The following is a 19,440-nucleotide window of genomic DNA, read 5'->3' on the forward strand; positions in this document are numbered from 1 at the left end:
ATGGCAGCGCGCGTTTCTCGGGCCCAATGGGAGGCGGCGGCTCTGCGGGGCGGAGGGAGCTGGAGCGGCGGCCGGGCCGGCGGGGAGCGGGGCCCGGTACGAGCCGGGGGGGGCCGGGCCGGGGGGCCCGGTGTGTGCGGGGCTGGGGGGCCCGGGAGGGGCGAGGGACGGGAGCTGGGGAGGTTAGGGCCTGCGGGGTGGGGGCCTGTGGGGAGTGTCGTGGCCGGTGGGGCGAGGGGTGGGGGCGTCGGGGCCTGTGGGGTTGGGGGGCTGGGGGGGGACTGGGGGGGGTCAAGGTGCGTGGGGTTAAGAGGTTCCGAGGTGGGAGTGTCAGGGGACGTGGGGCGGGGGGGGGTGAGGACGTGTGGGGTTAAGGCGCTCTGGGGTGGGGGTCAGGGTGTGTGGGGCGGGGGGTGTCAGGATATGTGGGGCTGGGAGGCTCGGGGCTGGGGGTGTCAGGATGTGTGGGGCGGGGGGGATCAGGGTGTGTGGCGTTAAGAGGCTCTGAGATGGGGGTCAGGGCATGTGGGGCTGCGGGTGTCAGGATATGTGGGGCTAAGAGGCTCTGGGGTGGGGGTCAGGGGGTGTGGGGGCTCAGGGGATGTGGGGCTGGGGGGCCCCGGGGGTATGGGCCATGTGGGTGGCAGTGAGATTTGAGGGGCTTTTGGGTTGGGGGGACTGGGGGGGGGACATCAGGATGTGCGGGGTGTGAAGGCTCTGGATATGTGGGGCTGGGGAGGGGGTCTGGATATGTGGGGCTGGGGAGGGTCTGGATATGTGGGGCTGGGGTCTCTGGGGTGTGGGGGCTGGGGAGGGGGTTTGGATATGTGGGGTGAGAGGCTGTGCGGGGGCTTTAGGGTTGCCTGCAGGAAGGGGCATCGGCAGCTGCCCGCGTTCCCCTGCCTTCCCCTCCCGCCGGCCCATGCCTCCGTGGGGTGGGTGGTCCCCGCCGCCCCCACGCTTCCGCCTTTCCCTTCGCCCTTTCCCAGCCAGCGCTGGACTTTGCACCCCACTTACGCCGCCCCACGACCACAGCTTTTAACAATGGGGGGGGGGGGGCTCCTTGAGCCTCCCGTGCCGGGCGATGTCGGTGGCCGGGTGGTTTTCTGCCCCGCCGCCCCAGGAACACGCAGAAAACACGCGTGTACTCCGCTCAGAAACACGGGGTCAGGGAGCAAACAGCGGGCGCCGTTAGCAGCGCGGGGACGCGACCAGAGGCTCGAGGGGCTGCAGCTTGACTGTGCGTGGGGGGGGAAAACCCCTCTGAGAGCCTGAAATGGGTCAAAATCTATCCCAGGTGATGACCCGAGTCCTTGGTGTAGCTGAATGTGTGCGGATCTGGAGCGGAGACGGGCGAAATCCTCACCGGCCGCGTCTTTCAGGAGCGTAGCCGCGTTGAGGTTGCAAAACGCAGCTCGTAACTCGCTTCCCTCTCCCCGCCAGGCCTGTGCTCGGAGCCCACGACGCCCGGGTGGAAGAAACCGCGACTGCGGAGTCCGAAATCGGGGTGAAATCGGGAAGGTTTGTGCCCTGCGGCGTCAGCATTTGCCCCCGTTACGAATAACAGCGGGGGGAAGGTTGGATCTTGCCACGCGAGGATCCCTCCGGGCTTCTCCAAGCGGGATGGGGGTTTATTTTGTTTGCCAACCTGTCGCTTGGGGAAATCCAACTTGTTTTGGATCCCTTTTTTCATTCCCAACCCCAAATTTCAGCCCTCTCTCTGTATCTGCTATCGGCACCGAGCTCAATGCCAAAAAAAAAAAAGCTTGCCAAAGGTTATTTCAAACTTTTTTGGGGGTGCTGAGCTCCCGCTGACCCGCTTCAGGGTGCTGTGACCAGTTCCGCCGGCTTCCCCTGGTTTTTGGAAATGAGGAAGCTGACGGAGCGGCCGCCTCTTTTGGATTCCGTTCTCCTCCCGAGGATGGAATTGGGGGAAATCTGCCAAGGTTCGGCTTCGGGATCTTTCCGCGCCTGCGGGCGGAAGCTGAAGTAATGCCGTCATGTGCTTCGCCTTGAGAGGATCTGGAGAGGCGCTTTCCTGAAGGGGGAAGACCCCCACCCCGCCACAAAATTCCTGGAAAAAGGGGCTTCTTTCAGTACCTCTCATTTTTTGTACCCCAGCCAAACGCCTCCCCGCACCCAAAGCAGCGTTTTTTTGGGGCGAGACCTGCTTGTTTCACCTCTCCGCTCGCTCCCCTGGGCGTGGGGTGGAGGAAAACCCCCGTGACGAGGACGTGGGGAGCGGAACGCGATGCTTGAAAAGGCTTTTGACCCCCACAAAGTGCCGGGGTTTGCTCCGCCTGTTGGTTTCCTTCACCGTATCGCCGGGGTGGCGGCGGCGTTGGGCTGATCCCATCCGCCGGCGGGAGATAAAGCCGCCGGGTCCTTCTCCCCGCGCCGTGTTCAGCGTCGATACGGCGCGGCGAAGCTGTTTTTTGGGGACGCGGCTTTGGCACGGCTCTCTTGCAGCCCTGGGTTCGTTTAAAAGGCGAAAAGCCCTGCCCGGCGGCGCGGCGAGCTTGCTGCGAGCTCGCTAAGCCGAGAGAGCGAGGGCGCGTGAGAGTCCTGGCCCTGAGCGAGAGCTCGCTGCGGCGTTCATCGCCGTCGGAGGAAGTCGAGCTGCGGCGGTGGGATCTGCTTGGCCTTCATCAGGGAAAAAAAAAAGCGCCGGATTTTGCCGGGAGAGACCGGGGAGAAGAGCTGGGGGGGTGGGAGCGATGCCGGCGCTGCGGCGTGGGGAGACACGGAGGGATCCGGCTTTCCCGGTCTCATCGACGGATCGCTTCCCCCCCGCCCCAGGTGATAGCAGCCCCCTCCCGCGCCGCCTTCGGAGCTCGGCACCGAGTTATGCTTCATCTGACGGCGAGGTGCGTAGCCCCAGCATCAGTGTGGAGGGCACCCAGTTGCCCCAACTGGGAGAGACTGGTGGCGGGACGCTCCATGCTTTGCTAACACTTGTTTTTATTTCTTTCTCTTGTTTTTTTCCCCAGCTGGGGCGTCTTTGGGGGCTGTCGCCATGTCTCTGTGCCAATGCGCGGTGAAGCACAGCGAGTCGGACGCCGAAGGCTGTTGCTTCTCGGCGAGCGGCGGTTTGAAGGTTTGCCTGCACTGGAGCGGCGAGGAGGAGCGGGAGCGGTGCCAAACCTACGCCCAGGGCACGCTCAGCGCCGAGGAGATCTGCATCGACCTCGCGCGGAGGATCGGTGAGCGCCGGGGGAACTCCGTCTCTCTTCTGAGACCGCAATACCCAACCGGCTTGCGTCCCAGGGCTGAGAAATTCCCAGTTTTCCAATCTCTGGGACCGTCTAAGCTGCTTTAGCTGATAAATCTGAGCTCTCGTGTTGTTTTTAAGAAGCAGCTTCCCGGTAACAGGCTGTTAGCAAATTCTTCTGTCGGAATTTGGGCATCCCCACTTGCTGCAGAGTTCCTGGGAAGCGGGGTGGGATGGCTCTACCCCGAGGCTCGGGCCAACGGGTCTGTGAGTTATTGGAGCGTGATGAGTTGAGAAGCAATTACTTCACCTCTGACTCATCAGCGTCCCCGTTTAACGAGCGCTCTGCCTCCCCTCGACGTGGATTTCTCCCAGCGGAGCCGCAAAAATCATGCTGGGCACCTGCGCCTGGGCTCTTCCTGGTCTGAGGGGCCGTTTCGCCGCCGTGTTGGTTTGAATTAAGGGCAGGATGCCTCTTTTAACCCTTAGGAGAAGGTTTTAGCTCTCACCTGAGGTTTAACCGGCAAATCGCTCTCGATTTACGTTTCCCATGGGTTTTATTAACTTCCCTTCCCCTTGCTGCAGTCTAAGCAGCTCTGCACGGCGGTTTATTTGGAATAAAAACTTCTGAGGCTCCCCCGGCCAGCTGGCTTTCCCCGCGCGCGCCAGAAGGACGGCAGACGCGCGGTTCTCTCTTAAATGGCGTTTTTAAAGGCTATCCTGCCTCTGACATTTGCGAGCGGGGACGAGGAGGACGTCTCGGTCCCTGGAGGTGGGGTGTCGGTAGCATAGATGGGTTTGCGCTGCCGGTAAAATCGAGTGATTGGGAGGAAAAGGGGTGAAGAAAGAGTTTTTTGTGGGGTTTTTTTTTTTTTCTATTAGCTGTGAATTTTTGCACCTCACGGGAATCGTGTTTTCTTCGCAGGCATCACGCCGCTGTGCTACAGCCTCTTCGCCCTCTATGACACCCAGAGCCGAGTCTGGCTCCCGCCCAACCACCTCTTCAAAATCGGCAAAGACACCAACCTCAACCTGCTTTTCCGCATGAGGTGAGGCCGGTTCCCTCCGCTCCGTCCCCTGCTTTCCTGGTTTTTGGAGCTGAGCCCTGCGGAGCAGCCGAGCTCCTCTTGCTTGCGGAGCAGAGACGTGCCGGGCTTTAATAGGGCTGCGTTGGAAATAACGCCGCTTGCTTTTCCGCTCCCGGGTTACCTGTTTTCCAGATTTGCCTGGAAAATGTGTGCAGAGATTGGCACGGGGGTGGGGGAGCTGAGGAAGCTCCTCAGGGCTCATCTAAATTGGACTCGGAAGGATTAAACGAGGAACGGGACATGTTTGGAGCTCCTGCCTCTCCTTCAGCGTGGAAAAATTCATTTCCCTCTTCCCGATATTCCTCCGCCTTTCGCCCTGCCTCTCCCTGGCTGATCCAGCCTGCGTTCCCCCTTCTCAGCTCCGTCCCCGAGCGGGACAACGTCCCCTCTGAAGCGTTTTGAGACCAACAGCGAACACCCGAGGGCTCCTCTGAGCGAGCCCAGGGCTGTGGCGTCGCCGGCTGGGTTCCCGGGAAGGCGACGGCTGGTTTTTTTTTGTAGACGTCTTTGCGAGATACTCGGGTTCCCTGGGGATGGCGACGATCTTAGTGTTTCCTCCCGGTGCCGCTGGCAATTTTATTAGGAAAGCTTTTTCAGGCTGTTTTTGTCGGGGTTTGGTTTTGGTTTCTTTTTTTCATGGTGAGTCATAGCGAAGGTAAAAGCGAAGGAGAAACAGAAAACCTGGCTTGGAGATTTATTCTGGTTTATACGACTTGCAATACCACCTTCTTCCTGGGGAGCCGCGGCGTATCGAGCCGAGGCCTCTCTCCGCAGCCGGCCGTTGTGCCGAACGCATGCAGCAGAAAACGGTTTGCGAGACGCCGCGCCGGCTCGCCGGGACGTCGTCGCGTGTGCGGCTGTGCCGCGTTATCCGAGGAGGGTTGAAACGGTGGCCGTGGGAGCCACGCTTCCCGGTGTGCGAGGAGGAAGGCTTCGAGTCTTTGCGGCCAGCACCTCCGCATCCCTCAGCCCCGCAGGAGGAGAGCGCCGCGATCCGTAGCTCTCCGACTGCGGATAAATTGCAGAGTTCTGACTTTTTGGGCCAGAAAGTTGTTTTCCTTCGGCTCTGGTTTCGACGCGGCTCGGCTGGCGTGGGGCGAGCACCGAAATAACCCCGGCGCGTTAACCGCAGGCAGAGATGCGGCTTTGGGGGTTGAGCGGTGGGAACGGAAACTCGCTCTGCCCGCAGAGCTGCCTTTGTGCCGATGTTTTTTTAGATGTGGTCTCTTGGAGGGACGCTCCTCGTCCCGGCTGCTCTCGGTTTTTCGGAGCCCTTGGGCTCCAGCGGCAGCAAAGTTCGGCGTGGCGCAAGCCGGGCTGCGAAACGGCGTTGCGGGGAGCAGTGCTGCTAAAAAGGTGTTTGCAGGTCGGGAGCGGTCGCAGCCAGAGTTAATTGGGGTCTCTTTAATGAAGCTCTGCTGATGGGGATGTATTCCGTGTGCTGTACGGCACAGCTGGTTGTAAAATGTGGTGGAAAAAGCTTAAAGGAACCAGTTTTGGTGGCAGGAAGAGGTTGCTTCCTCTTTGCATCCCGGCATCGGAATCGTTGCCCTGTGCTCGGGTCGCGTTTTTTGAGGACGTGGCTGATTCTCGTGTTGGCAGTGGGGTTTGAAGAAGTTTGGCTGTTAAAAAAAAAACCCGAAACCCACCGAAGTGTGGCTCCCGCCTGCGCTGGGGTGGGACAAACCTCTCTGCTCTCGATCTGCCCGTCCTTTCCCTGTCCTCTTGAGAGAGCCGGTGACAAAACCTCTGCAAAACCCTTTTTGGGAGCTGGCTCCAGTCCCCCAGCAGCCCCCGGGGAAGCTCCGAGGAGCAGATTTACGGGAGAAACGAGCCTCGAGCAGGTCCAGGGCAGCCGCTGGAGCCGTGTTTGGCTTTAGAGGCAAAACCCGGGGCGTCCTTTTTGATCGCTTTCAGCTGCGAGAGAGGGCAGGGACAGACCACAGCCCTCCCGTCGCTCTCTGGACGAGGGGATCGAGGGCTCCCTGGGTTTGGAGATGGCACCAGTTGATCTGCTGGGGGTGGGAAGGGTCCGCAGAGGGACCTGGGCGGGCTGGGTCCAGGGGCCCAGGCCAACGTGTGAGGGCCAACAAGGCCAAGTGCCGGGTCCTGCACTTGGGCCACCACAACCCCACAACGCTGCAGGTGGGGGAAGAGCGGCTGGGAAGGACCAGAGGAAAAGGACCTGGGGTGCTGGTCGACAGCTGGACAGGAGCCGGCCGCGTGCCCAGGTGGCCAAGGGCATCCTGGCCTGTGTCAGCAGTCGTGTGGCCAGCAGGAGGTGACCGTGCCCCTGTGCTGGGCACTGGTGAGGCCGCACCTCGAATCCTGGGTTCAGTTTTGGGCCCCTCACGACAAGAAGGACATGGAGGGGCTGGAGCGTGTCCAGAGGAGGGCAACGGAGCTGGAGAAGGGCCTGGAGCACAAGTCTGATGGGGAGCGGCTGAGGGACTGGGGGTGCTCAGCCTGGAGAAGAGGAGGTGAGGGGAGACCTCATCGCTCTACAACTCCCTGGAAGGAGGTTGGAGCGAGGGGGGGTCGGTCTCTTCCCAAGGAACAGCGATGGGACGAGAGGAAATGGCCTCAAGTTGCACCCAGGGAGGTTTAGGCTGGACATTGGGAAAAATTTCCAAAAAAAGAGTGGTCAGGCCTTGGACCAGGCTGCCCAGGGCAGGGGTCGAGTCCCCATCCCTGGAGGTATTTAACAGCCGTGTGGATGAGGCGCTTGGGGACACGGTGTGGTGGGCCTGGGGGTTGACGGTTGGACTCGATGATCTCAGAGGTCTTTTCCAACCTTAACGATTCTCTGATTCTCCTCTCCTCCTCCCCTCCAGGTACTACTTTCGGAATTGGCACGGGATGAACGACAAGGAACCGGCGGTTTATCGCAACGTGCCCCGACAGAGCGACTCCCCCGACGAGAAGCTGCAAGGAGGAGCCTTGCTTGACAAATCCTCCTTCGAGTATCTCTTTGAGCAGGTAACGAACCGGGCTGACGGGCCGGAGGCTCGGTCGCACCCGGAGTCGTGAAAACTTGGGTGATTTTCTTGATCCAGCCGGATTCGGCTCAGCCCCGTTGTCGGGATCTGTTTTTCCATCTGCGAGGGCTTTGTTTCAAGACAAACACCGCTGCAGTTTTGCCCTCGGAAAGCCTTTGTTCTGCTTGAAAACCTCCCTGAGAGGCCGGGAGCTGAGCTGAGGGGAATCCCGTTACACCTTTAAAATAAAAAAAGACAAGACAAAGCACTCCGGAAATCAGTGCAGGGTTTTTTTTCCCCCTCTTTATTTAACTATTTCTCTTTAATAGGGGAAATTTGAATTCATCAATGACATCGCGTCTTTAAAAGACTTCCAGACCGAACAGGAGATCCAGAGGTTCAAGAACGAAAGCTTGGGCATGGCCGTGCTTCACCTCTCTCACATCGCCATCAAAAAAGGCGTCTCCCTTGAGGAAGTGGCCAGAAAATACAGGTGACTGCTTGACTTTGGGGCTCTGCGGTCGTCTGAAGGGTTTCTTCTGGTTTCTCCGGGGCTATTTGACATGACGGAGAGATCAGTTGTGGCTCCTCCGGCTCCGTGTTTCGCTGTAGGCACCCGTGAGGTCTGGCTGACCGGTTGTTCCTTCCCTCCCGCAGCTTCAAGGACTGCATCCCGCGTTCCTTTTACCGCCAGATCCAGCAAAACAACTACCTGACCAAATTCCGCATGAAAAACGTCTTCAAGAAGTTTGTGCAGCGTTTCCAGCGGCACACGGTCAGCACCGGCAAGCTGACGGTGCAGGACATCATGTACAAATACCTGGCTACCTTGGAGCACCTCGCGCCTCGCTTCGGGAGCGAGCTTTTCCCCGTGCTCTCCTTGGAGACCTCCTCCGAGGGCGAGAAGGTGCAGCTGTACGTCAACGGGGGACATTCGCAGCTGGAGCACGGGCACGCGCTGCTCCCCAAGGACCGACCTGTCACCCACGAGGTCCTCGTCACCGGCACGAGCGGGATCCAGTGGCGGCCCGTGCCTGTAGAGGTAGGTCGGTGCTTGCGCTCCCCGCTGCCGGGCGGGAAGAGTCATTCCCATCCAAATCCCATCCCACACCGGCTCCTTTTCCTTAGCTCGCGCTCCTGGGCTTTTCCTCTGGCTCTCCGGAAACCTCAAGTTCCTTTCCAGCTTATCCCAGTTTGGCCAGTAGCCATCACCAGCTAGCGGTGCCATTTCCCAGCAGTAGGAAGGGTTGGAACTGATGCCTTTGCGTCTCCACCTCTGCAGAGCATCGAGAACTTCTCCCATCGTGGATATTTTGGGAGGAAGAGCAGAAACAAAGAGCTGGAGCCCAAGGGGCCGACTCAGCCGGCGGAGTGGAGCGAGCCGAAATGGGCCCATTTCTGCGATTTCCGGGAGATCACGCACATCGTCATCAAGGACTGTAGGGTCAGCATCAACCGGCAGGACAACAAGTGCCTGGTGAGTGGGACTTGTTCTCTCCCAGCTGCCCCGCTGACCGTCTCGATGCGCGTGGGAGCCCGTAGTTGCACTTCAGAGACTGGGAAGAGGCAGCGCTGGGAAGAACAAGGATCTTTTCCGGGGTTAATGCCAACAAAGTGAGAGTTTTACGCTCTCTTCCTTGAGCTGGCAAAGGGATAGGGGGATTTTGAGCTGCTCGCTCTCTAGCTCGGTGGTTTCTCACCCTCCCTTTTTCCAGGAGGTGGTTCTCCCATCCTCCGAGAGCGCGCTCTCCTTGGTCTCGCTGGTGGATGGTTATTTCCGACTTACGGCTGATTCCAGCCACTACCTGTGTCACGAAGTGGCACCGCCGCGAGTCGTGATGAGCATCTTGAACGGCATCCACGGGCCCATGCAGTAAGTGGCTTCTTCCCGACGGAGGGCGAAGGACGTGCCATGTCCTCGGGGCTTATCCGAAGCCGTTTTCCTTTCTGCTGCCAGGGAGGAGTTTGTTTTTGCCAAGCTGCGGCGGGAGGAGCAGGAGGAAGGGCTCTACATCATCCGCTGGAGCGTCCTTGACTTCAACAGGATGATTCTCTCCGTGGTGAAAAGGGGCCACCAGCAGGTAAGATGCAATTCCAAGCACAGCGTTCCTGGGAACGACGAGCTCCGGGAGGTGCTCGTCTCGTTAGGAACGAGCTGAGCTGCGCCTGTTCTGAGCTGCGTTGACAAGGAGCTGCGACGCTTGTCCTGCCGCTGTCCTTCCCAGGCTCCTGGGGTGCAGGGACCCCTCAAGTACAGGCAATTCCGGATCCAAAAAAAAGGAAACTCCTTTGTGCTGGAAGGGTGGGACCGGGAGTTTTCCACTTTACGGGAGCTCTTGGATGTGCTCAAGGGCTGCACGCTCAAGTCAGGCGACGAAAGCTTCACGGTGAAGAGATGCTGTCCGCCTAAACCAGGAGGTATGAGGATGGATGATCTTCCCTCCCTCGGACTAGAGGAACAGGGGCGGCCGGTAGTTTCTGGGGCTTTAGCGTCCGTCCGTTCCCTCCTCCTGCAGAGATCTCGGACCTGCTGATCACGCGGAAGGTGAAGGATAGCACCAAGCAGATCCTTAACCTGACCCAGCTCAGCTTCCACCAGATCCGCAAGAACGAGATCACTCAGGTTGCGTGCTCTGCCTTCCCGGGCAGCGGGGTTTACGGGAGGCTGCGGGTAAATACGTTGGCTGGAGGAAGCTGCTCTCCTGATCGGGGGGATTCTACCGCACCCCTGACTCCGTTTGGTGCGAAGAGGAGAGAGACGTGGAGCGGTTATTGCGTGTGGTTTGGCGCTTTATTCCTTCCCTCTTCAAGGAGAGGGAGGAAAAGAGCTGTGCAGAAGTAGCGGGGTCCGGGCAGGAGGCAATTTTTTCCCTGCCGTCCACGGCAGCGACGCAGAGGGAAGTGGGGAGAGTCGGCTCGCGTGTGCAAGGCTGAAAATTCCCCCTCCCCACGCACGCTGCTTGGGGGTCTGACACCCGCGTGCCTTCTCCGTCTGCCCGCAGCGAGCCCACCTGGGGCAGGGCACCCGCACGAACATCTACGACGGGGTGCTGAACGTCTGCGGGACCGCCGGGGCCGACGACGAAGCCGAGTATTTCTCCACCGAGCAGAATAACAACAGCCGGGAGATGCACGTGGTCCTCAAAGTCCTGGATCCCAGCCACAGAGATATCGCCCTGGTGAGCCCCTTCCTGGGCTGGGGAAGGGGAAAACGGCTCCGAGACGCTCTCTAGGTGCTCCGAGAGACCGGCCGCCTTCGTTGACACCCTCTCTCCTCTCCCCGCAGGCGTTTTTCGAGACAGCCAGCCTGATGAGCCAAGTGTCGCACGTCCACTTGGCTTTTGTGCACGGAGTCTGCGTGCGAGGCTCCGAGAGTAAGTATGGGGCTCTCCCCCACCCTCCCCGCACCCTCCTCGCTTTGTGCCGGTGCCTTTTCCTTGGCCGCTGTCGGCTCTGTCGCCGGACCGATCGGCTCCTGCGCCGTGCCGAGGATAATATCTCTGTCTTCCCCAGATATTATGGTGGAGGAGTTCGTGGAACACGGACCTCTGGACGTGCTGCTGCGGAAAGAGAAAGGCCGGGTCACCGTGGGCTGGAAAATCACCGTGGCCAAGCAGTTGGCCAGTGCCTTGAGCTACCTGGTAATGGGGCTGGGAGCTGGGGGTTTTCCAGCAGGGAATCGTGCCGGAGATCACCTCCGAGCACCTTTTGCTCCAGCTGCACCCCTGGGTTTTGCCGACAGCGTGGCAGGAAGGATCCGCCACGTTTTCCTCTACCCTCCAAGCAGATTTTTAGCATAACGTGCCCTGTTTGCACCTCACAAGACCCGTCCTCGCTCCCTCTTTCCTGGAGGGGAGCGGCTGGGGTACCACACGTGAACTTCAAACGCTGGATCCCGGCTCCGTAGCTTCGTTTTGGGGCCGCGCGAGCTGGGTAGAGCCCCAGATGAGAACGCTGCCTTCCCCGCTCGCTGGGCTTCTGGCCAGCAGGTTGGGAAAGCTCGCTGGCTTGTGAGGGCACGCGCCCCAGCGCCGGGTAATCCTCGTCTTCCTTTTATTCCCCCCGGGTTCGGCTTTGTGCAAAGGGATAATGAGACAGGGAGGTGACACGCGTAATTACAGCCAGGAGTCCTGTGTTTTTATTTTCTGGTGTAGTCTGTAGACTTGACCTCGTTCTGAGGCGTCGGCGGGAGTTTCTCCAAGATTTCGTATCCCCTCGTTTTCACAGGAGGACAAAAACCTGGTGCACGGCAACGTGTGCGCGAAAAACATCCTGCTGGCCAGGAAGGGGCTGGAAGATGGATCTGTGCCTTTCGTGAAGCTCAGCGACCCCGGGGTCAGCTTTACGGTGCTCTCTCGAGAAGGTATTTGGTCATCCCGCGCTTGAACTGAGCAGGGCTTGTTCTGAGGTGAAAATCCAGGTGCTTTTTTTCCCCTCCTGCAGCTCAGGTAGCTAATAAATACCATGGCTCGTGCCTGAGCTGTTCTGGGAAGGTCTTGCCTGCCTTTCAGGCCTTAATTTTTGCGAGATACGGTATTTTGAGCGCGCGGGCATGCAAATTCTGTGAAAGTGGCTGGTTTTGGCTTCAAAGCTGCCGTCGGAGTCAGTCCCACCGCCGCTCCCCGGTGGTTGGGATCCTGCGGGGAGCTTTTTCCCCGCTCCGTCTTCGTGGGGTCTTTCCGGCTGTATCCTCAGCAAAGCCTCACTTCGCCTTCCCTTTCCCAAAGAGCGCGTGGACCGGATCCCCTGGATCGCCCCGGAATGCGTCCGGGATGTGGGAAACCTCAGCACGGCGGCCGACAAATGGAGCTTTGGCACCACGTTGCTGGAAATCTGCTTCGACGCCGACGTCCCGCTCAAGGAGCGCACGCCTTCGGAGGTGACTTGCCTTCTCCTCTCCCTCCAACTCCTCCGTTCCGGGATGGATCCAGCCCCGTTTGAAACCTGCTTTTCTTTCCTCTCTCTTAGAAAGAACGTTTTTACGAGAAAAGGCATCGCCTGCCCGAGCCGTCCTGCAAGGAGCTGGCCACCCTCATCTGTCAGTGCCTGAACTACACTCCCGTCGAGCGGCCGTCCTTCCGGACCATCCTGCGGGATCTCACCCAGCTCCAGCCACACAGTGAGGCTCCGCAGCCGGGGACATCCCACTTTCTCGGGGGGTTTTACGGTCCCGTTGTTCCTCCCCCTCCCTGAATTGATCGGAGCCTTGGCAGCGGCAGGGTGGGGGCAGCTGTGGAGATGGTTTTGTCCTGGATGAGGGGGGGAAAGGGGAAAAAAAAAAGGGTTAAAAAAGGGAAAAAAGGTTAAAAAACAAAAGGAAAAGGTTTAAAAAAAGGCCAGAAAAGGTAAAAAGGGGGAAAAAAGGTAAAAAACGGAAAAGAAAAAAGGTCAAAAAAGGCAAAAAGGGGAAAGAAAAGATAAAAAAGGGAAAAGGCAAAAGAGGCAAAAAAAGAGACCAAAAAAGGGGGGAAGGTAAAAAAGGGAAAAGAAAAGGCAAAAAAAGAAAAAGAAAAAAAAAAAAGCCCCAAAAAGGCAAAAAGGCGGGGGGGAAGGGTAAAAACGGGGAAAAAAAAGGGCAAAAAGGGAAAAAAAGAGAAAAGAAAAGGCAAAAAAAGGGCAAAAAAGGTAGAAAAGGGAACAGAAAAGGCACTCCTCGGGTCACAGGGGTTGGGAGAAAGAGAACGTGCAAAGCGTCTCCGCGGCAGCGCGACCTCCGCTCTCCCCTCAACCCCCTTCATTTCCAGACCTCGTAGACGTCACCTCGGTGAACCCCGACTTCCCGGTGTCGGACCCCACCGTCTTTCAGAAGCGTTACCTGAAAAAAATTCGGGAGCTGGGGGAGGTACGTGGCATCTTGGGAACCCCCCCTGTGGAATTCTGCCTCCAGCTCTGGGCTCCCCAGCGCGGGGAAGACGTGGAGCTGTCGGAGGGGGTCCGGAGGAGGCCACGGAGATGATCCGAGGGCTGGAACCCCTCTGCCCTGAGGACAGGCTGAGGGGGCCGGGGGGGTCACCCCGGGGAGGAGAAGGCTGCGGGGAGACCTTCTCGCGCCTTTCCGTAGCGATAGGAAAGACGGGGACGGACTTTTTAGCTGGGACGAGGGGGAAGGGTTTTAAACTCAGAGAGGGGGGATTCGGAGCAGCTCGAGGGAAGAAATTCTTCACGCTGAGGGCGGTGAGAGACGGGCGCAGGTTGCCCAGGGAGGCGGTGGAGGCCCCGTCCCTGGAAACGTTCAAGGTCAGGTTGGACGGGGCTCTGGGCACCCTGCTCCGGGTGAAGATGTCCCTGCTCGTGGGCTGGGTGAGCTTTCAGGTCCCTTCCCACCCAAACCAGCCCCTGATTCCGGGATCTCCTGCCCCGGCTCGAAGGGCTCTGCAGGCTTTGAGGTGGGATCGGGCGTCCAAAGAAGAGCGACGAAGGGTCTGGGGAACAAGAGAAGGGGCTGAGGGAACTGGGGTGGTTTCGCCTGGAGAAGCGGAGGCTGAGGGGAGACCTTCTCGCTCTCCACAACTACCTGACGGGGGGGTGGGACGAGGTGGGGGGTCGGGCTCTTTTCCCAAGTGATGGGACGAGAGGAAACGGCCTCAGGTTGCGCCCGGGGAGGTTTAGGTTGGATACGAGGAGAAATTCCTTCACCCAAAGGGTCGTCAAGCCCTGGAAGAGGCTGCCCAGGGAAGGGGTCGGGTCCCCATCCCTGGAGGGGTTTAAAAGCCGTGCAGACGCGGGGCTCAGGGTGGAGTCGGGAGTTTTAGATTAATGATGGAACTTGATGATCTTAAAGGTCTTTTCCAACCTAAATGATTCTACGATTCTACATCCCCGAAGGAGCTGATATGATAAATCCCCAACGGATCACAGAGCTAATAAAGATGCCGAGGGCGGTATCTTTATTTATCTAATGGAGCGCGGAGGGGCTCGGAGCTGGTCGCGAGGACGTTTTCCTTGTAGCAGGTTATCGTGGCGGCTTGCACTGCTGCGTGATTTATACGCTCCGGTCGCCTCTGGGTGAACCGGCTTTTTTCCGGACTGATTTCCAAAGAATCTGCATCTGGATGAGGGTCAAAAAAAATCTTTATTCTTAATCTGTTTTCACTGAGGATTTCCCCTCTGTCCAAGGAATTTATTGACCCCTATGGAGAGCTTCCAGAGAGGCTGCTCCCGGCGTGGGGAAGCCGGGAAAGCTTCTCCTGGCAGGATCTCAAATTCTGTGCCTGCTTCTTGCCAGGGTCACTTCGGCAAGGTGAGCCTGTATTGCTACGACCCCACGAACGACGGGACGGGGGAAATGGTGGCTGTCAAATCGCTCAAATCCGGCTGCAGCCAGCAGCTGCTGACCAGTTGGAAGAGGGAGATTGAGATCCTCAAGACGCTTTATCACGAAAACATCGTCAAGTACAAGGGTTGCTGCAGCGAGCAGGGTAAGGCGGCCCCGGGGGGGACGCGTGGTGGCTTTGGTGGCAGCCGCGGAGCGGTCGCTGCCTCTCCCCGTGCGAGTTTTTCCCTCCCCTCTTTAGTTGAACGCCAGCAGCGAAGCCCAAACTTGCATTGTCCGACCCCCGGCGCTGCCGCAGAGATGCTAAAAACCCAATTCCCCAAGTTTTTTGGCGACTGGTAGCAGGGGGGATCCCCGTTCTTGGCAGAGGGCTGGGGCTTGGGGTGTCTCTGGGTTGTTCCCCTCTCCCCACGAGGTTCACACGTCGCCTTCCTCCTCCTCCTCTTCCTCCAGGAGAGAAGATCGTCCAGCTGATCATGGAGTACGTGCCCCTCGGCAGCCTGCGAGACTACTTGCCCAAGCACAACGTCAGCCTGGCCCACATCCTGCTCTTCGCCCAGCAGATCTGCGAGGTAAAGCCTAAACCTTCCCGGCTTCTCCCGGGGGGCTCGGACACCCCTCAAAATGGCTCGGACACCCCCTCTTTTCCCTTCTCCATAGCCTAGCTGTACTCCAGGTTCCTCGGCCCCCCAAAATGGCTCTGCCCCCCAAAATGGGTCTAACCCCCGCTCTTTTCCCTTCTCCAGGGCATAGCCTATCTGCACTCCGGGTTCCTCGGCCCCCCAAAATGGCTCTGACCCCCCCCAAAATGGCTCTAACCCCCCCAAAATGGCTCTAACCTCCCCACTTTCCCCCCTTCTCCAGGGCATGGCTTATTTGCAATCTGGGCTCCTCCGCCCCCCCAAAATGGCTCTAACCCCCCCAAAATGGCTCTAACCTCCCCTCTTTTCCCTTCTCCAGGGCATAGCCTATCTGCACTCCGGGTTCCTCGGCCCCCCAAAATGGCTCTAACCCCCCCAAAATGGCTCTAACCCCCCCCAAAATGGCTCTAACCTCCCCACTTTCCCCCCTTCTCCAGGGCATGGCTTATTTGCACTCCGGGCAACTCCGCTCCCCCAAAATGGCTCTGCCCCCCCCCCAAAATGACTCTGACCCCCCCCAAAATGGCTCTAACCCCCCTCTTTCGCCCCTCTCCAGGGCATGGCCTACCTGCACTCCCTCCACTACATCCACCGGGACCTCGCCGCCCGCAACGTTCTGCTGGAAAACGAAAACGTGGTGAAAATCGGGGATTTCGGTTTAGCCAAAGCCATCCCCGAGGGCCACGAATATTACCGCGTCTGCGAGGACGGGGACAGCCCCGTCTTTTGGTGAGCTTGGGCCCCCCCCCCTCCCCATCACCGCGAGGTTTGGGGCGAGCGGAGGATGGCGCCGGGGGTCGGGTACGGTGAGCGTCGGCGCGTGCCGAGCCGCGCCGGCGCTCACCGGCGGCCTCGACGGCGCAGGTACGCCGTGGAGTGCCTCAAGGAGTGTAAGTTTTACTACGCGTCCGACGTCTGGTCCTTCGGGGTGACGCTCTACGAGCTCCTGACCCGCTGCGACTCCGGCCAGAGCCCTCCCGTGGTGAGTCCCGCGTCGGCGACGCCGGCTTTACCGCGGCGGTGTTTGCCGAGCCGGTGATTGCGGCTAATTTTTTATTTTTTTTTTTTTATTTTTCCCCCCTCCTCTTTGACGGCAGAAATTCATCGAGATGATCGGGGCGACGCAGGGGCAGATGACGGTGCTGCGGCTGATTGAGCTGCTGGACAGGGGGAAGAGGCTGCCGAGTCCCAAGGATTGTCCGTGCGAGGTGAGGCTCCGCGTCCCGACGGCTGTCCGGCTGTCCCGACGGCTGTCCGGCTGTCCCGACGGGCTGCACCGGCTCCTGGGGAAGGGGGAAAAAGTGGGGAGGGAAGGGGAAGGGGAGGAAAAGTGGGGCAGGGGAAAGGGGAGGAAAAAGTGAGGAAAGGCGAGGGGGAAAGGGGAAGGGGAAAAAGTGGGGAGGGAAGGGGAAAAAGTGGGGAGGGAAGGGGAAAAAGTGGGGCAGGGGAAGAGGGGAAAGTGGGGAAAGGTGAAGGGAAAATGGGAAGGGGAAAAGTGGGGAAAAGGAAGGGGAAAAAGTGGGGAGGGAAGGGGAAGGGGAAATAGGAGGAAAAGTGGGGAAGGGGAAGAGGGAAAAGTGGGGAAATGGGAAGGGGAAAAACGGGGAAGGAAGGGGGAAATGGGAAGGGGAAAAGTGGGGAAAGGGAAGGGGAAAAAGTGGGGAGGGAAGGAGAAAAATGGGAAGGAGGAAAAGTGGGGAAGAGGAAGGAGGAAAAATGGGGGAAGAGGAAGGGGAAAAATGGTGAAGAGAAAAGGGAAAAGTGGGGAAAGAAGGAGAAAAGTGGGGAAGGGGAAGAATGAGGAGGGAAAAAGTGGGAAGGGAAGGGGAAAAAGTGGGAAGGGAAGAGAGAAAGCGGGGCAGGGCTTCCTATTGCTGCGGGGGAGAGGAGGGAAAGGTGAAGTGGCAGAGCTCCAGAAGCGAGGAGCCTCCCCCTACTCCCCCTGAAATCCGGGTGGCCGCGCTGCCTCCGGATGTTTTTCCGGCTCCCATCCCTCCCTCCCTTCCCAGATCTACCGCTTGATGAAGAACTGCTGGGAAGCGGAGGCTTCCTTCCGCCCGGCTTTCCACAACCTCGTCCCCATCCTCAAGAACTTCCACGAGAAATACAGGGCTCAGGCTCCCTCCGTCTTCAGCCTCTGCTGAGCCGGGACGCTGCCGGGAATCGAGGCGTGGCGGTGGGGAACGCGCAACCGGTTTTCCCGGCGGCGTTTTCGGCACGGGATAAGGAAACGCCGGGCTGTCGAGGTGAGCGTGCGGCAGAGCAGCACCCAGCGCGGGGGGGGGGGGGATCCCCCTCCCTGCCTCTGTGGGACCCCCCCCCAAGCCACCCCCCCCCCCAACTCCGGCTGCGGATCCACGGCCATCCCGTGCCTATCCTCGCCGCGCGGCACGCTGCGGCACGCCGCTCCCGCCGAACACTGTGAATGAGACTGTGGGGAAGGGCGGGGGGGGGGCGGCGGATTTACGGCCTTACACCCCCCCCCCTTCGCTCCCTCCTCTTCCTCGGGGACCTGCTGAAACCTGGCGGGGGGGGAGGGGAGGGAGGGGTCGCTTTTGGGGACTGGGGGGTGCGGGATCTCCTTCCCGCTGGGATTTGGGGTGGCCCGCCCCCCAAAAGGATGGGGGTTCAGCAAAAGAATTTGGCACTTTATTGGGGTTTGGGGTCTCCGCTGTGTTTCTCCCCCCCCCCTCACCCTGTTGTCCCCCGCCCCCCCTTTGGCCCGGCCATCACCCCAGGACTGTTTTTGGGGGGCTGGAGGAAGAGGGGGCTGGGTGCCCCCCCAAACTGTCTGCAAGGGGAGGCCGTTCCCCCCCCCCTTCCCCCTTATTTATTGCCTGCTGTCTGCCCCCCCCCAGGGAGCGGTGGGGGGGCTGTGGGGTTGGGGGGCCCCCCTTTCCCACCCCCCCAGCCCCCCCGTGGGGGTCATCTCCCAATAAAGGATGTAACGGCCCCCCCTCCTCTCTGGCCTGGTGGTGGGGGGGTCCCTATAGATTATGGGGGGGGGGAATCTTGGGGTCCCTATAGGGCCCAGGGAGGGGGAGGGGGGTGTCAGGTTCCCTATAGGGTAGTGGTGGGGGGTGTCTCAAGGTTTCTATAGGGCAGGGAGGGGTGTCTCAGGGTCCCTCTAGGGTGTGTGTGTGGGGGTCAGGGACCCCTATAGGGTGAGGGGGATGTCTCAGGGTCCCTGGGGGGGGAATCAGGGGTCCCTATAGGGTGAGGGGGGTGTCTCAGGGTCTCTACAAGGGGTGTGTGGGGGTCAGGGACCCCTATAGGGTGAGGGGGTGTGTGTCTTGAGGTCCCTATAGGGGGAAGGGGGGTGTCTCAAGGTCCCTATAGGGTGTGGGGGGTCAGGGGCCCCTATAGGGTGAGGGGGATGGGTGTCTCAGGGTCCCTATAGGGTGTGTGGGGGGTCAGGGGCCCCTATAGGATGGGAGGGGGGGAGGTGTCTCAGGGTCCCTCTAGGGTGTGTGTGTGGGGGTCAGGGACCCCTATAGGGTGAGGGGGATGTCTCAGGGTCCCTGGGGGGGGAATCAGGGGTCCCTATAGGGTGAGGGGGGTGTCTCAGGGTCTCTACAAGGGGTGTGTGGGGGTCAGGGACCCCTATAGGGTGAGGGGGTGTGTGTCTTGAGGTCCCTATAGGGGGAAGGGGGGTGTCTCAAGGTCCCTATAGGGTGTGGGGGGTCAGGGGCCCCTATAGGGTGAGGGGGATGGGTGTCTCAGGGTCCCTATAGGGTGTGTGGGGGGTCAGGGGCCCCTATAGGATGGGGGGGGGGAGGTGTCTCAGGGTCCCTATGGTGGGGGGGGGTGTCACGGGCCCCTATAGGGAATGGGGAAGTGTCTCAGGGTCCCTATGGTGGGGGGGGGGTGTCACGGGCCCCTATAGGGAATGGGGGGGTGTCTCAGGGTCCCTATGGTGGGGGGGGGGTGTCACAGGCCCCTATAGGGAATGGGGGGGTGTCTCGGGGTCCCTATGGTGGGGGGGGGTGTCACGGGCCCCTATAGGGAATGGGGGGGTGTCTCAGGGTCCCTATGGTGGGGGGGGGGTGTCACAGGCCCCTATAGGGAATGGGGGGGTGTCTCGGGGCCCCTATAGGGTGAGAAGGGGGTCTTGGGGTCCCTATAGGGCTGGGAGGGGTCAGGGCTCCCTATAGAATGGGGTGTCTCAGGGTTTCTATAGGGCTGTGGGGGGTCAGGGGGCCCTATAGGGTGAGGGGGGTCAGGGGTCGGGTCAGTCAGGGGCGTGGCC

At 60.0% G+C, this 19,440-nt stretch overlaps 2 protein-coding genes across 4 annotated transcripts in view; both read left to right on the plus strand.

Annotated features, from left to right (window-relative positions):
• TYK2 (tyrosine kinase 2) lies at positions 1-18,144 on the plus strand. 2 transcript variants are annotated; one of them, XM_075134252.1, is made up of 26 exons: positions 1-96; positions 1,444-1,521; positions 2,800-2,867; positions 2,991-3,203; positions 4,137-4,260; positions 7,134-7,278; positions 7,607-7,770; positions 7,935-8,319; positions 8,560-8,754; positions 8,993-9,150; positions 9,235-9,358; positions 9,503-9,695; positions 9,794-9,900; positions 10,280-10,456; positions 10,564-10,651; positions 10,791-10,918; positions 11,505-11,640; positions 12,005-12,156; positions 12,246-12,396; positions 13,022-13,119; positions 14,503-14,695; positions 15,004-15,122; positions 15,748-15,920; positions 16,056-16,173; positions 16,289-16,399; positions 17,201-18,144. In XM_075134252.1, the coding sequence occupies exons 4-26, from the start codon at positions 3,017-3,019 to the stop codon at positions 17,333-17,335; spliced, it is 3,561 nt and encodes a 1,186-aa protein (XP_074990353.1). In that variant the 5' UTR covers positions 1-96; positions 1,444-1,521; positions 2,800-2,867; positions 2,991-3,016; the 3' UTR covers positions 17,336-18,144. The 2 variants fall into 2 exon arrangements, with proteins under 2 accessions (XP_074990353.1, XP_074990354.1); XM_075134253.1 differs by lacking the exon at positions 2,800-2,867.
• RAVER1 (ribonucleoprotein, PTB binding 1) overlaps positions 17,348-19,440 on the plus strand; it is a 10,834-nt gene continuing 8,741 nt past the window's right edge. For both annotated transcript variants that reach the window (XM_075134276.1, XM_075134277.1), the window contains exon 1: positions 17,348-17,437. The gene's annotated coding sequence lies outside the window, so the exon portion shown is untranslated. The remainder of the gene's footprint in view (positions 17,438-19,440) is intronic.

Source organism: Calonectris borealis, chromosome 31 (assembly GCF_964195595.1).
Source record: "Calonectris borealis chromosome 31, bCalBor7.hap1.2, whole genome shotgun sequence".
NCBI classification, from domain to species: Eukaryota; Metazoa; Chordata; class Aves; order Procellariiformes; family Procellariidae; genus Calonectris; species Calonectris borealis.

Excerpts from the sequence above, each read along its gene's own strand:
- TYK2 (XM_075134252.1), top strand. The coding sequence starts at position 3,017 with ATGTCTCTGTGCCAATGCGCGGTGAAGCACAGCGAGTCGGACGCCGAA. Across the intron at positions 4,261-7,133 it reads AACCTGCTTTTCCGCATGAG|GTACTACTTTCGGAATTGGC; the intron begins GTGAGGCCGGTT and ends CCTCCCCTCCAG. Across the intron at positions 16,400-17,200 it reads CCAAGGATTGTCCGTGCGAG|ATCTACCGCTTGATGAAGAA; the intron begins GTGAGGCTCCGC and ends CTCCCTTCCCAG.